Source organism: Neofelis nebulosa, chromosome 6 (assembly GCF_028018385.1).
Source record: "Neofelis nebulosa isolate mNeoNeb1 chromosome 6, mNeoNeb1.pri, whole genome shotgun sequence".
Taxonomy (NCBI): domain Eukaryota; kingdom Metazoa; phylum Chordata; class Mammalia; order Carnivora; family Felidae; genus Neofelis; species Neofelis nebulosa.
This window is the reverse complement of record NC_080787.1, coordinates 147791935-147807889: the sequence shown is the minus strand read 5'-3', so window position 1 is coordinate 147807889 and position 15955 is coordinate 147791935. Positions and strand designations below refer to the sequence as shown.

The window sequence follows — 15955 nt, the reverse complement described above, 5'->3', positions numbered from 1 at the left end:
TCCAAACCCTAGCATTCCTGCTCACTGGCTGCCTGACTCCGGGCTGCTGAGCCTCTAAGCCTGTCTCCTCACCTGCGCCACGGGAACACCTTCCAACAAGCAGCCAAGTGCCCGGAGCCATGTGCTCACAGAGCAGGACCCCAGGGGCAGCGTTCGCCACTGCTCCAGTTCTGTACCACTGCAGGGTTGTTCTAGGTGCCTTCCCGACACATCCCCCCGTCTCAGCACCCCAGTGGTAACGGGGCAGGTGCCGGACCGACAAGCACAACGAGGAAAACCAGACCCAGAACAACTCTGTTTTTCTCGGGTCTTCCGGCTCTGTGTCCAATCTTGCCACTGCTGAAAGGATCGAGGATAAAGAAAGTGACGAGACCGTGACGAGCAGGGTCTAAGAGGAAAGCGAGCGCTTGCATTCAGCCGCAAGTCGCACAGAAGCCAGCGTGGCCGCCAGTTCAAGTCCCATGCTGCTGCCAGCTACCACGTGTGGCTGCCCAGTGCCGTCCTGGTGGCGCCCGAGCCCAGCCTGGCTCGGCAGGCAGACTGTGGCTCAGGGGCACAGGGCGGGGCCCTCACAGGGGCACCACACACGCTGTAGCCCCGGACCCTCACCCACGCGAGGCAGGGGACACGGAGGAAACGTGGGCCTCGGCACCAGCTTCCCCCCCCCGCTCTTCCACACGCAGGGGCCCAAACGCTCGGCCGAAAGCCCAGGGCCCTCAGCCCTGCCCCGATTCAGAGCTGTTACTGGATGGACTTGTATTAAACACTGAGCTTCTAGGCTAAATAGTGGGCTCCTGTGTAAAATTTTGGAAGAAAGAGTACTGCTTTAAAGAGAAATTCTTTTTTTCTTTCTTAATTTTTTTATTTGAGAGAGAGAGAGAAAAAAAATAACGCGAGAGTGCACACGCACGCAATCGGGGCGGGGGGTGGGTGCGGTGGAGAGAGCAAGCGAGCGAGCCCTAAGCAGGTTCCACGCTCAGCACAGAGCCCAACACAGGGCTCGATCCTACAACCCTGGGATCTTGACCTGAGCTGAAATCAAGAGTCAGACGCTTAGCCGACTGAGCTGCCCAGGCGCCCCTTGAAGAGACATTCTTGAACTGCTGGAGCATGAGGCCAAACACATGCACATCTTACTGCAGACACCCCACACTACTGGGCAGTACACTTGACCTCCCACACCTCATTGCCCAACTGGTGACACGAACTCTAACCCCAACCCCACGAAGCTGCTGAGAACTACACCTGCAGACAGCAGTTGTAGGTAACCGTTAGCTCCTGGGATAGACGGCCCATCTCCCCGCCCCAGATGGGTGCAGCCCCTAAATGAGGGTGGCAATCACTGTGTCTGTCCTTGGACAGCTATCCTGTTGGGACCAAAAGGGAAGGTCTCACCTGGTGGGCTGGGGACCAGGACACGTCTACTAGCTGAACCTGCAGTGAGGGCTTAACTATTCAAACCTGTCAGCCAGCTGCGGGAAACTCAGGCGAAGGCTGCTCCGATATCCGCGTACCACCGCGAGACCGCAGAGCAATGAGCCACCCTCAGCCCCCTTAGGGAGCCGTGGGGAAACAGCAGTGAGTCATGGGACGGCTGGCCACTCCAGGGGACTCCACCAACCTGCAGAATCTGGTTTGCTTCTAAGACTCACAGTGGCTCCCACAGAATTCCCTGCCTCTTTTTCTTTTTTTTTTTTCAACGTTTTTTTTTTTTTTTTATTTATTTTTGGGACAGAGAGAGACAGAGCATGAACGGGGGAGGGGCAGAGAGAGAGGGAGACACAGAACCGGAAACAGGCTCCAGGCTCCGAGCCATCAGCCCAGAGCCTGACACGGGGCTTGAACTCACGGACCGCGAGATCGTGACCTGGCCGAAGTCGGACGCTTAACCGACTGCGCCACCCAGGCGCCCCCCCTGCCTCTTTTTCAACAGCTCACACAGACTCGAGTCACCCCTGTGATTTAATCAGGACAACCCGGGGGCCCCTCTCTAGTCCAACAAGATAAGGGTATTTTTCTTTACTGGTCCCCCTAATACACCCCAACTGACCCCAACTGTATCTACCTGAGAAAAATCTACCATCTCCTTTTATTTTTATTTAAATATTTATTTAGAGAACACACACGTGCACCCGTGGGGGAGGGGCAGAGAGAGAGAGAGAGAGAGAGAGTCCCAAGGAGACTCTGCATTTTCAGCACAGGGCCCCCCACGTGGGGCCCAATCCCCACAAACCCACAACTGTGAGGTCATACCTGAGCTGAAATCAAGAGTCCGATGCTTGACCAACTGAGCCACCCAGGCGGCCCTACCTTCCTCTTTTAAATTTTTTTTTTTAATGTTTATTTATTATTGAAAGTCAATGAGAGAGTCAGAGCGTGAGCAGGGGAGGGACAGAGGGAGAAGGAGACACAGAATCCGAAGCAGTCTCCAGGCTCTGAGCTGTCAGCACAGAGCCGGACGCAGGGCTCGAATTCACAAACTGCAAGATCGTGACCTGAGCCGAAGTCGGACGCTTAACCCACTGAGCCACCCAGGCACCCCAGCTACCTTCCTCTTTTAAATAACGAAAGACAGAATCTTTCACTAAACAACCATTTGCAAGATGAATTTTCTACAAACACTATTAAAAAAAGCTTCAATATTATTATTACTTTTCTAAACTGTTAAGACATTACAAAAACGTACCCCTGAATTATCTTTGCCAAGTTCTTGTGTAACCGTTCAGCTCTCCCGAATAAATGCTTGCACGTGTTTATGCAGACTCTGTGCTCAGCCCAGAGCTGGAGCAGGGATTCAGCAGAACCTTAACCACCGTGACCCTCTCGGGTGGGGAAGGATGTTCGCAAGAGAGCCGAACCCTCTTGAACACACCTGCCAGGACGTGCCACCTCAGAGAACGCAAAGCGGTGCTTACGCTTATGTTCCAGGAGTTACTGGAACGCCGGACAACCATTGGGAATTCTATCTGGCGTTTCAACTGAAGCCCGTGCTGAGCCTCCTGCTCAGACTACGAGGACGCCTTTTCCTTCCCAGTTCTGATGAGACACCTGTAACCATGCACAAGGACCCAGGGCCTTACCTATGACGTCCAGCTTCTGCGTGTGAACGAGCCCCAAGACCTGGACGACACCAGATGCACTCTTTTTGCAGATGCTGGCTCGGTCCGAGCAGTCGAGGGGCCCTTTATATATTTTCTGGCACAGATTTATATAGTACCTGTAGAACAGCACAAAGGGATGGGGGAGGGGTGCAAGGTTAGCCTTGCACCCCTGGCACACTGGGGTGCAGCTCCGTCACTTTCAGAAACGGTAATCGTTGTGATAACCGGGTATGCCAGAGCACCTCTAAGGACGGCACTGAGACAGAGACTACCTGGTTACTGAAAACGGGAGCGCGTCAACCAGGCCAGTGGGGGTGGACCCTGAGACCGTGCGGTTTAGAAGGGCTTTCGGGTCGGGACCAGCTGCGGCCCAAGTCCACGCCCCCGCCCCAGGCTGAGGACTTCCTGATCTGGGGGTGCCGGGCAGAGTGGGGGCCGTGCACAGAGCAACCACCACGGCTCACGAACCCCGAACCACACAGCCCAAGGGGTTCGTGCCAAAGAGTTGAGAAAATCAATTCACCCCCGCACCCCCCCCCACCACACCCCCCCAGCAGCAGACAGAAGCCCCTTCCAAACATGATGCCAATCGAGACTCTGTGTCCGGCCAACTGCTGATCGCCAGCTTCTGGTTCCAAAGGCTCCCTTTCTGTCCTCCTCTGCCTTCCAAAGCGGCCACGCCCACTAGGCCAGACACCAGCAGGCTGTTCCCTAGAGCCCAGGGGCATTCAAGCCACCACAAGCACCGGATTTCCATGACAGCCCCAGCTCTGGGGGGACACGAAGGTGGACTGCCATGTGCCCATCGCCATCAGGCCTGAGAGAAGGTCACAGCTGACAAGAGGTGGCGGGTACTCACGAGACTCCTTCGTGGACAAAGAACCAGGAGCCGGTGAGCGAGGACAGCAGCCTTAAGTCATAGGTTTTGTGCTTCTGGATGAACTTGCACTCCATCTTCTTTGGGGGGCACACAACTTTCGTTTTCCACTCAAATGTCACCTCACAGCCACGAACTTCACTGAAGACCTGTGGCCTCCCAATATCAGCGTCCTCGTCACACTTGAAGATGATCGCGGACGTCCGGTGGCTGTTTGCTGGGGGCGCAGCACGCGGGAAAGTCAGACCGTGGCCTGGTCCCGCACCGGCTCCTCCCCTCCCTCCCCCCCAGCTGCGTTGGCCGGCCGCTGCCCACACGCCAGGGGCAGAGCTCATCCTGTTCCATTCGCCCAGATCCTAACCCGAAACAGACCAAGACCCCTCAGGGCACAGGGTCCCTTCCTGGGCTTCGTGACCCTGCGGACCGAGCTCAATTCCCCGTGGACGGACACTCCACATTCGATCACACGTGGGTGAGAACAAATTAAAACAGCAACAAGATACCTCTAATCACCTAAAAACGTGTCATCCAACAGACCAGGAGAAAGATCCTGTCGCAACAAGCCTCCGAACAAAACTGTATCAGTCCCCTCGTGAATTTAACACTTAACGCTCTCTTTGTAGCATCTTGTCCCTGATCAACTCACGACAACTGATTTTTTATGCATTTTCTCATCACTTCCTTTGAGAGCTCGTATCTGTGCCACACACATGAGCAGGGTTCCCACATCCCTGGTCTCCAAGCATCGCCAGAGCAAGGCCGCGATGTCCGGCTCATGCAGAACCCCCCGCCCCTGTCCTGAGCCTGCCCCCACCCCCAGCAGACAGCCAGTGGAGGATCCCCCCCCCGACCCCGCCCTTCCTGATTACTGCCACCCTGCAGACCTGTGACAAGTGAGATTCTAATAAGCACGAATGTGCACCATCAGTGCTGAGACCCGGTCCACGGACACAGATCCCTGGAGTGAGCGGGCCTCGCTGGCCCCCTGACACCTGCACATCAACTGTGCTCTACTGAGGTCCACATGCACGGTCACGTAACACGCCCCTGGAGCAATGAGACACGTCCTTTCTCTATGGGAAATAGGCCTGATGTGGAAAAACTACACACAACAAAATTTCTGCATTAACTTGGACACCCACAAAGGCGCAGGCACGACGCGAGCCTGGGAAGGACACTGGCTACGGGGCAGCCTGGGCCCGGACGCGTGCTCCGCTACGTACAATGTCTGCAGAAGCCCCACTCGTGGTCTCTATCGTAGTCCGCGGTGGTGGAGCACCAGAGCTTCGCCCTGCCCTCCAGAACGCACTCGTCGTAGCTCTTCCCGTTGAATATGAAGGGGAACACACAGGGGTCACCTTCCTCGGTTTCTGGAACAAAGAACACCTGTGAGACCCTGATGACCGGCATGACCTCGGCTCCGCTCTCCTTGCTGGGCACGATCACCGAGGGATGCTCAAAAGGATCTCTGACGGGAGCAGTCACCCTAAACCAACACGAGGACCACAACAGGACAAGCGGCTCGCAGGCCAGAGTGTGTTCAGAGCCCAAGCGCTCACACCCGGGGCTGCCCGGGTGGAACACTGCGTGGTCCGGGCCAGGGGTCAGCATTCACAGCATCTGGAGTTATGTGCCTCAGTTTCCTCCTGCTGCCAGGTCTAACACCACACCTCCCAGGACCGTCAAATGCATCCCGCTACGAAGATTTACCTGGAGGACAATTATCTCCATTGGCATAACTTAAAATGACAGCTTCGTCCTGGTGCCTATAATCCAGTCTCATCGATGCCAGCCGTCCAAAAGATGCCCCCTTGGTCCCAGAAAGCAGGCAGACACCTCCGTCCTTACAGCCTCCTTGCTCCGGGCCCGCCGCCGCGGTGCACACCCCCACGCTGTAGGTGCGTGAGTCCCGAGTCACCTGGACAGACAACACCACGTGTGGCTGTCAGTGGCTCTCAAGACAGAGAGGAGCCATCGCTGCGGGGAGGTGCACTCGTGCAAGAAAGCAGGGGCTGCCTGTGGGCTCTGCATGGGTGCCTCAGGGCTAACCTTCCTTCTCTCCAATCCTGACCTCCCCGCGCAGGGCAATGCCTTACCCGCTGTCTGGACGTTTCCCTCCAGCCACTGGAAGGACCCACATCTCCCTCCACTCCCAGGCCCAGCCTTCCTCCTCCTCCCGCACACGGCTGGCTGTGCTCCGCAGCCGGGCCTCTGGCAGGGAGCCATCCACAAGACCGCGGGCTGCTCATCCCCTTCCCCAAGCCCCAGCTCCCTGCCCACAACGTGGGAATGGTGAGGACTGAGTTGATGGTCACTAAGTGGACACGGCGTAATTAAATATGTATCTTGCCTTCCCCGCCTGGCCCCCACCTGCACACCTGTCACACCTGTGCAAGGTCTCCATCACAGGAGCCAGGGCCCTGGGCTCACTGCTCACCAGCGACCATCCATCGCCTGGGAGGTGCTGGGATTTGGTCGGCATGGTCGTCAGTGTATGACTCGGTAACATCTAGATCACAGGCCTAGAGGTGTACGGTCCTCCAAACACCAGTGATCCAAGATGCCCATAGCCTCGTCAACACCAGGCCCACGACACACAGGCCAAGAGTAAGATAAGCCACCCCCTCCCCCACCCACGCAAATGCATCTAAATCAGGGGGACATCCTAGCTCCTTCCGTCCATTACCTCTGCAAGCAGTGAAATAGCTGCCTCTTTATCTTGAAGCCAGGTTGCGGGGAGACACGAGGGAAATTCCACGTGGCCTCTGCCAGGTACACTACACCTGGCCCCGGCCCCGGCCCTTATGGGGCACATGGTCACACGCCCATCCCCAAGCAGCCTCCTGATCTCCGTTGTGTCCTTTCATCTTGACAAAGCCGTAAGGAATGAAACTCTGAACCATGGAGCACAACTCAAGCGTTAGCCGTGACTGGTTCGCTGCACGATCTGGAATCCCCGACAGGCTAATCCTGTGCATCCACGAGCGGGGCTGAGCCCACTACCCACCCCCGCCCCCCAACACACTGTGCCTCGGTGGTCACAGGTGTCCTGCTACTTAAAACATAAGTGGCTGTCAGAAAGAACCCTGGCCGCCGTGTCCCCAGGGCCGCCGGGCTCTGGCTGAGCCGCATCACCTTGAAGGGGATCTTGGAAAGGCTGGACAGGTTGAAGCTGTAATGCAGCTGCTCGTCGGTCAGGGAGCAGCCGTCCACCCGCACTTCGTCGGGACAGACCAGTGGGGTCTCCCACCCAAACACAAAGTCACAGTCACTGGTCCTCAGCAGCATGGGAACTCCCTGTTCAAAAGGAAAGCCACGAGAGTTAAGTACAGCATCCCCCACACGGCTCTGTGTCCCAGCCAGCGCCAGAGAGAGACTCCTGCTTCCGGGGGCTGGAGGCGCCACCCCTGCCCCCCACCCCAGCCACAGACGCGGCTGTGAGGCCACTGGGTGCTCTCGGTGACCCACAGAGGCTTCGCTCCAGGGGGGAGGGACAGTCGCCACCACCAGCTGCAAGGGACCACGACTCTGCCCTCACAGCACCACCGGGCAGCCGTGCCCACACACCCAGGCCCCCTCGCGACCTCCAGTCGCCCCGCACTTGGAGACAGTCTCCGTGTCCCCACTAGCAGTTCTTCCAATGTCAGAGGAGGGTGTGAAACAGACCCTGCCTGCTCAGAGGAGGCCGGGAGGCGCTCCAGTTCGCTCGCGAGCAGGGTCTCTGCTCCGTGTGTAGCAACTGACAGTTTTCATCATGAGGGCCACACACAACTCGGCCCGACTTTCCACAGGCCAAGTGTCCTGAACTCATGTGTCTATGCCCTCCCTCGCTCAGCAACAGCCACAAAAACACAGATGGGGCAGCTGGTCAGGAATCTCGGTTTTAGTTGCTGCCGAGCATCTGTTTTTCTATGAACATAAATGGAAAAAATATTCCCGTGAAAGATAAAAACCACGGGGGAAGAAAATCTCTTAAAGATCTTCCCAAAATCGAATGCACATTTCGTGTGAGATGCCTTGTTTCTAAAACCCAGTAAGCACTGCTCACTTTCAACCCGCTGCTGCTCGGAGAATCGGAGAGACCCCCGTGTGTGCACTGGACCACGTGCATTCAGCTTCAGCACTAAGCCGTCACATTCTCTACGTGGCGTGTGAGATAACCAGGGCTCCTCAGGAGAGGTGGATCTTCAAAAGACCAATCCCCTCTGAAGAACGAAATACCAAAACTGGAAGCCTTTCTACAGATTAAGCCACACTGCCTTCACGGCGGAGGGTGCCTGCTGAGACACGCCCACACGCCCTCGTAAACGCACACAGTACGAAGAGATAAGAAGACTTTGTTGATCAGAGCTCCGCCCTGCCTTGAGAACTCAGGATTACCGTGACAGTCTCGGGACAATCTGTGAACAGTGACGTGTCCCAGGTGCTTTGCGGCACCACATGGAGACGGCCCAGGTGGCAAGGTTTGCTTCTTCCCTCTCAGTTACCACACTGTCCCTCCTCATCAGGCATCAGACTCCGGCCACGTCACTTCCTACCGCTGTCAAAATACCTATGTGGCAGCCAGAGCTCTCTTTCCCTTACAAACCTGCGACAGGCTGAGAAATCAGAAAGGTATCCTACTGAATTTACAAGACGCATTCCAGAACCATAATCCATTACCTGAGCTCCTCGGGGCAGATGAGCTTTATAATTCATCGGCTTCAAGATGTTAAAAAGCAATTTGAGACCTTTGTTTCTATTACCTGCCCCCCACACATACACACAGAGTACCAGAATCAAGCACATGAGTATTTCTGCAGCAAAATGTATGAATGTTCTCCTTATGTGGACAAATACCACAAGTAGCCTCCCCCCTTCAAGCCTCCCCCTTGAGAGGATTGGGAGTTTTCTGAGCTCTACAGACCTCAGAAGCACAGATAAGGGGCTGTGAGGCCGGGCTGCCTACAGCAAAGAGCTCTCCACCTGAGCAGAAGGCGGGGGTCCCAGCGGCCACTGCAGGGCTGCGGGAGTCAGGCAGCTCTAAGTCACTATGATGGAGCCATGATCCATCCATTTATCTCCTATTCGCAGGTAGAAGTCAAGGGTAAATGTAGGCAAAAACCCTGTGCAACAAAATGGTACTCGGGGTGGAAGCCAGTCTCATTTTTAAATGCATGTAAAACAGAAATCAATAACCTCCTTAGAAGTAACACCTACAACTGTTACAGCTGTTGTGATTCCGGAGATCTTATGTTTGCTAACTTCTAAATTTGGGGGTCGCATCCTGAATGATTACAGCCACTAAAAGTCTGTCTGACTTCCCAATGAGAACAAAATCACTAATGTTACAGTTTTTAAGAAGGAAAAAGAAGCTGACACTTTTACACGCTGGTGGGCCAAGTTGAATGCCACACCTCGGCTCACATGCACTTCATGTTTTTACATCACAGTGAGCTCGCTGGGCAGTCTGCCCCGTTCATTCAGGATGGGCTTACTCACTGTTAAATTAACGGTTTTAAATTATTCAAGGCACCACTGACTAACCTATGACAGCACCCGTTTTCAGTAGGGACATCCTTAGCTCTGCAGCACGCTTTCGGGACTCACAGCTTTGGTTCACTGGTCCAAGCTTCAGCCCCCAAATTGTGAACAGGTGCACACTTACCATGCTCACGCCTCTCTTACAGTGAAATGCGATCAGGGAGGTGTAGTTGAAATGCTTGTCTGCTAGGCAGGGAGTACTACTTTCAAAATTCAAGTAAACTTCATTAGCTATGGGGTTGAGTATCGGAGGTCCTGTGACTCGACCAATATCCTAAGCAAAGAAAAAAAAGCAAACAACATTTCAGGAAATTGCTCCCTGTGTTAGCAGAATAAGAGCTAATACAGAACTGCAAATATACAAGCTCATCTGTTTTGAAACCGAGTAGCATCTAAAGAAACTCGGTTAACGGCAACTCACTTGACAAGTCTTGATAATAAGCTGCTTGGCAGAAACTTCAGTTGGCCAACGGTTATCAGTTTCCATCCTACAGTTTATAACATGATTCTATCTGTTTGTTTTTTTTTTTTAATGTTTTATTTTTGAGAAAGAAAGAGAAAGACCGTGCCAGCAGGGGAGGGACAGAGAGAGAGGGAGACACAGACTTCGAAGCAGACTCCAGGTTCCGAGGTGTCCGCACACAGCCCAATGTGGGGCTCGAACCCACGAATCACGACATGACCTGAGCTGAAGTCAGACACCCAAGCAACAGAGCCACCCAGGTGCCCCACGACGATTCTACTTCTAATCACGGTCAATTTTCAAAGACTCCAGGCAACAAGAATTTCTCTCTCCAGTCAAATCAAGAATGCTGCACCGTCTTCTATCACCTGATGGTGTAAGGCAGGAAGCCACATCTCTGCCCCCAGCTGGCTCATCTCATGCCCACCACTTCACTGGGATTGCCTGTTTCCTCGGCAGTGCCCCTCAGCACGTCCTCGGGGAGGGCACAGGAGTGTGCCTCATGACACGATACTGCTTAGCACAGCATCTGACACACACTGGCTGCTCAATAAATAGTTCTGAGCAAATAAACACATGAATGAAGGAAAGCTGAACAGCCAGGAACGGTGTGTACGTGCGTGATGAGTGTGTGAGCGAGCCGCGATGCTCTCGTTCACCACCATGGAGCACATTCAGGCCACAACTCCTGCTCCACGTAGAGAACTTACTACAATTTTTAATATCTGAAAAAGGGTAGCCAAGCAGGAAAACACAGCCAATCCGACCTCTCAGAAAGTGATTCACACAAGGGTACTGATCTGTACCGATCTAAGATCTGGTTCACCCAGGCCCAACGTTTCTCACAGAGCTATGGACTTTGTGTTAAATTCGTATCATGGCCAATTTCCCCCACCCGCTCCCGACATTTCTTCCCAAACGCTGCAGATACTATCCATTTTTAAAAGGACATTTATGTATCTTACAACAGGACTATGTAAAGCATACAGATAAAAGTATAGAAATTGACCCTTTTGAGATGCATCTCAAATTAAAAAAAAATGTAGCAATAAGGGCTCCTGGGTGGCTCAGTCAGTTGAGTGTTCGACTCTTGATTTTGGCTCAGGTCATAATCTCAAGAGTTTGTGAGTTTGAGCCCCGTGTCGGGCTCTGTGCTGACAGCACGGAGCCTGCTTGGGATTCTCTGTCTCCCTCTCTCTCTGCCCATCTCCCACTTGTTCTCTCTCAGAAATAAACAAGCACCAAAAAAGGTAGCAAGGATTTGATAAAACCTGAAGATAATTCATGCAAATAATTTTTTAAAAGCCAAAGCAATACTAAAAAGGGCTAGTTTGAGACCAAAACTTTCGAGGCAGGGTGGTATCCAGCAATTAGCAAATCTGCTCTTGCCCTGAATAATTCATCTTCCAAAAAAAGCACTCACAGGTCATAAGCATGTTCTTCACACAAGACGTGCACTTCAAAGAAAGAAGCCACACCTTCTCCGTGTTCTTTCTTGCCACTTTACATAAAAGTTTCTGGACCAGGGTCAACCCGGAGACTCCCAACAGGATATGAGCAGCCCGTGTATCCCCGTGTTCACGCTGTCTTCCACAGCTCAGAGACTCTCTGGCCGCGGTCAGCAGCTGCCAGCTCAGTGCCCAAATCCTGACATCCCTCTTCCCCTGCTGGTCCCAGAACACACACAGCCCCAGCTCATCTCTCCATTCTTTCTGCGTAACCCTCCACTGAACGCAAGAAACACGACGCGGCAGTTACGGTTAAAACTCTCGCAAAGCTCGTCTCCACCTTGAGTTTCCCATACTCACTATGGGGGCACCGTCAACGGGAACCTTGCACACAGCTGCCCCGGCAGGACAAGCCACCCCGTGCATGGGGTTCAGAGGCTGGCAGATGTTGATGTAGAAATCGGGGCCGGTGTCAGAGGTGTCGTCCTCGCTCTCATCATACGCCTCGTAGCCCCCCGTACGGTGGATGAGTGGGGACAGGTCGATAATGGAGCTTCCGTTCCTCACAGAACATTCCGTCTGTCACACAGGGAAGACCTCGCTGGAGTCTACAGTGACATTCTCCTAATGTCCACTCAGTTACCCACGGGAATTTAAAAACTGAACAGAAAAAGCATGAAATATGGATGGATGTCCCCGAATTCTCGGTTATAGAACACTGGGCACCTTCAACCGTTCACTGTCGCGACGACCACGGCTGGATAAAAGATGCTGGGTACCCACGGGTCGGGGGGGGGTGGGGGGGGGGCCGGGGGTCGGTGAGCTGCAGTGGCACTCGTGACAGAACCGGGGTCCCCCGGGCTGCGGGCAGCCCCGGGCGTCAGGCAGGCACTTCTCAGAAGCCACACGTGCCCAGCCCCAGACTCACCACCTGCTCGCAGGCCAGAGGCGTGTGCCAGGAAAAGAAGAGCGTGCACGTCTGCTTGTCGAGAGAGATAAGCATGGGCCGGTTGGTGGGCCCGGCCTCAGGCCTGCACACGAAGCTGATGACGCTCTTGTAGGTGAGGCCGGATTTGGACGGACAGGGCGACCCGTCCTCGTACACCAGCTGTAAGACCTGGTCCGCGTACGTCAGCCTCTTGTTCGCCTTGCCCACGCTGATCCTGGTCTGCCCAAAGCAGGCCCCTGCACCGGACGCAGAGGGGGAAGAAAAACACACCATTAGGGATTCACGTGACCAGCCTTCCGAGGACCGCTTTCTGCAAATGCAGATGCTTAAATCGGAGCTAACGCTCAGAATTCTGAGCGTCCAATGTGGTTTCGACAGGTGTCACGTCTCAGCATTTTGTCACGTGGCCACACGTTTCCCCCACGTGAGCGGACTGCTACGGCAGAGAAGGTGATCGACCTTCGGATCTACTCCTCTCTTCCGGCACAGGAGTGCAGAGGTTGGGACAACCTCCGGGCAGGGACAGCCGGGCCACAGCGGGAGGCCGCGGCACTTACCCACGCCAGGAGAGCAGTTCTCGTTCTCCCCGCACACGCTGATGTACACGAGCCCCTTCTCGCTGTATGCGGCCGTGTACCCGGATTTGCCACTTAAAGAGCTCAGGTCAAACAGATGTCCTACGCGGGAGAGAGGGGACAGACGCGGTGACGCCAGGTCGCGTGGACTCAGGAGGCCCACCGCCAGCATCCTCACACACACGTCACGTCACGGTGGCCATCGGGGCTCCTGACGTCTCTCCGGGAGTCCCCTCCGCCCCCCTCCTCAATCACAGACGTGGCCCTAAAAGTGCCCCTGGCCAGCTAGGCGAGATCATGAGGCTGCAGTCCCCAAGTTTATGGGATGGCTCCACAGCCTCCCTCCCCCTCCTCCCCCCGGGCTGGGCCACAGCAGCCAGTAGGGTTGTGGTGAGATGCGGGGGGACCTGATGGCACCCCTCCCGCTGCCAATGAACCCACACCTCTCTGGGGCCCAGGCACGGACATTCAGTCGAGGTCTCCTAGCTGTCCCCACGTTACCACTGGAAGGTTAACAAGGAGACTGACTCTGACAAATCCGCAAGCCTACAGCTGGTGTGACTGGCACCCTGGGAAAAAGGAGTCACGGACCGCAGCACGGCTCTCAGGGAGAGGGGCTGATCTCCTCACCGAAGGAGAGCTCCGAGTAGACCCTTGGCGGGGGGGGGGGGCGGGACCCAGACGCCAACCGGTACGCACACGACAGAATGCGGCTGCCCAAGGCTGTCTGGCTCCCTGGCTTCAGGTTGGGTCCCTCACTACGGGGCACTGGTGACTGGCAGTGTCCCTCATTGTGGGGGTGGGTGACTGTCAGCATCCCTCCCTGTGGGGGCAGGTGACTGACGGGCATCGTCCCTCCCTGTGGGGGTAGGTGACTGATGGGCAGTGTCCCTCCCTGTGGGGGCAGGTGACTGACGGGTGGTGTCCCTCCCAATGGAGGTAGGTGACAAGCGGCATCCCTCCCTGTGGGGGGGTTGGTGACTGGCGGCGTCCCTCCCTGTGGGGGGGTTGGTGACTGGCGGCGTCCCTCCCTGTGGGGGGGTAGGTGACTGGCGGCGTCCCTCCCTGTGGGGGCAGGTGGCCGACGGGCAGCGTCCCTCACCTGTGGCAGGGTTGGTGACCTGGCAGTTGTCGTGCACATTGCTCCTCACAGGACAGGCGGCGGCTGTGGGCCAGGAGAAGGTGTACTCACAGTCCTCCACCGCGCTGATGAACATGGGCCTGGAGTTCTGCGAGCAAAGGACAGAGCGCTGCCAACAGGGCAGGTTTTCTACAGGACGTCAACCTACGCCAAGCAGCAGCTTCTCCGCAGCACCACGCAGGACGCGCGGCAGCGTCTGCGTGGGGTGAGGGCACATTTCGGAAAGCCAAGGGTGGAGACCCGTTCCTGGTGTTTCGCCGGGGGCTTAACACGTGCAGAGCAGGTGAGACAGACCCAGGGCTGGAAATCCGCTAGGGCGCCCACGGACCCTTCCCCACAGCTCGGGCTGGGAAGGAGGGGCGGAGGCCTCGGCGGGCGAGGGGGCCCGCAGGGCTCCGGTGCGTCAGGAAAGAGTAAATAGCTGATAACATCGTGAAAAGCAAAGGACCTCAAAATCTGCTACTGGAGGCAAAAAGCCAAAGAACGAGCCACTTGTTCTACCGACCCTCCGCGCATCCCAACGCTTCTGCCGCCTGGCGACAGCCCACGTGCAGCACGGGGCACGGCCTGGGCAACCGCGTGCACAGCCCCTCGCGGGCCACCCCCGCGTCCCCACCCCGCGTCCATCAGCTCTCTTCTCTGCCCCGAGCCTCTGCCCGGTTACGGAGCTGAGAATATCTATCGGGGCCCGGGGGTCCAGCCCCGGTGGCTCACGTGTCTAGTTTCCTGAGGAGGAAGCCTCGGCTGCTGCTCCCTTAAGAGGGCCGACCTCTGGCTCCTGGGGCTCCCTGGGCAGCTCCTATCGCTGCCGGCCAAACAGCTGGAGAGAGCGGGCGCCCCGTCCTAACACGGAGTGTGCTGGTCCCGCCTGTCCTTATTCCTAAATTGGCTACAACCCTAGTCTCACACAGCAGCACACGGGGCTTCATCTTAATCTCACGTGTGGAGACGTTCCCGTGGCGAGAAACAGTCCCAAGAAACCGTTCATTCAGCCCACACCTGCTTACCTACACACAGCAGCCCATCGGAGACGGGCACGGTCGGCAGAAACGAGGCCGGCCCCCCTCTGCCGTGCCCCTACCGCACCCCGGCAACGATGCGTGGCACCCTCTTACCTCCTCCAGCTCGCTTCGGTTTGGCAAGATGGGAATAGCTCACGTTATTAATGGGTAAACAGCTTAGGATGGTTAAGTAATCAAGCAAGCTGCACAGGCAGGAAGCGGGCGAGCTGCCCTGAACAGAGTTTTGTCCAACCTTCTGCTTCTCCTGAGCCACGTCCGTGAAGACAGAGGGCGGGCTCTCAAATACTAGTTTTCTCCACAGCCTTTGGGGGACCTTCGGGGAAACCACACTTTAAACAGAACCAACTAACTCTGAAACTAGAAATGCCAGGTCAGGCATGCCAGAAGCCAGAGAAGAGAGGTGCCCCATGAGCCGCAGGGCTGGGGCAGGGCTGCCGGCACCCACTGTCGTGCGGGGACAGGCTGGGCCCCTCTGCTCACATCCCAAGGGCAACAAGACAGTCTCGCCGGCCCTTGGATTCACGCTGCCCGCAGAGCACCAGGGACTGAGGAAGCCGTGTCACTTACGACTTGGCTCTCACTGCAGGTGAATCGGATGGTGGTCGACTTTTTCCGAATCTGGTCTGGACACAAGTCCCCATCAACGTACTTCAGGATGGTGCTGCCGTCTTTCCGCCGCGGCCCGTCCCTCACCCGGCCGAGGTTCACGGGCTTGGAGCTGCCCAGGAGACACACGGCCGCTTCCGGAGGGCATGGCTCTGTAAGACAAGACACAGGTAAGAGTTACCTCCCGTGATTCTCCCGTCTAGAATTTATCAGGCAGGTAACGTCAGACACGCCACGTATTTGATGCTAA

At 55.9% G+C, this 15955-nt stretch overlaps 1 protein-coding gene across 1 annotated transcript in view; it reads right to left on the bottom strand.

The window, feature by feature from the left end:
• IGF2R (insulin like growth factor 2 receptor) overlaps nucleotides 1–15955 on the bottom strand; it is a 104225-nt gene that overhangs the window by 10732 nt on the left and 77538 nt on the right. The window contains exons 31-41 of the mRNA XM_058735827.1: nucleotides 15667–15857; nucleotides 14039–14165; nucleotides 12919–13038; nucleotides 12341–12597; nucleotides 11773–11991; nucleotides 9626–9775; nucleotides 7114–7275; nucleotides 5689–5896; nucleotides 5202–5348; nucleotides 3961–4195; nucleotides 3081–3217 (exon numbers count right to left, since the gene is read on the bottom strand). Coding sequence (XP_058591810.1) covers nucleotides 3081–3217; nucleotides 3961–4195; nucleotides 5202–5348; nucleotides 5689–5896; nucleotides 7114–7275; nucleotides 9626–9775; nucleotides 11773–11991; nucleotides 12341–12597; nucleotides 12919–13038; nucleotides 14039–14165; nucleotides 15667–15857 — 1953 coding nt within the window. The remainder of the gene's footprint in view (nucleotides 1–3080; nucleotides 3218–3960; nucleotides 4196–5201; nucleotides 5349–5688; nucleotides 5897–7113; nucleotides 7276–9625; nucleotides 9776–11772; nucleotides 11992–12340; nucleotides 12598–12918; nucleotides 13039–14038; nucleotides 14166–15666; nucleotides 15858–15955) is intronic.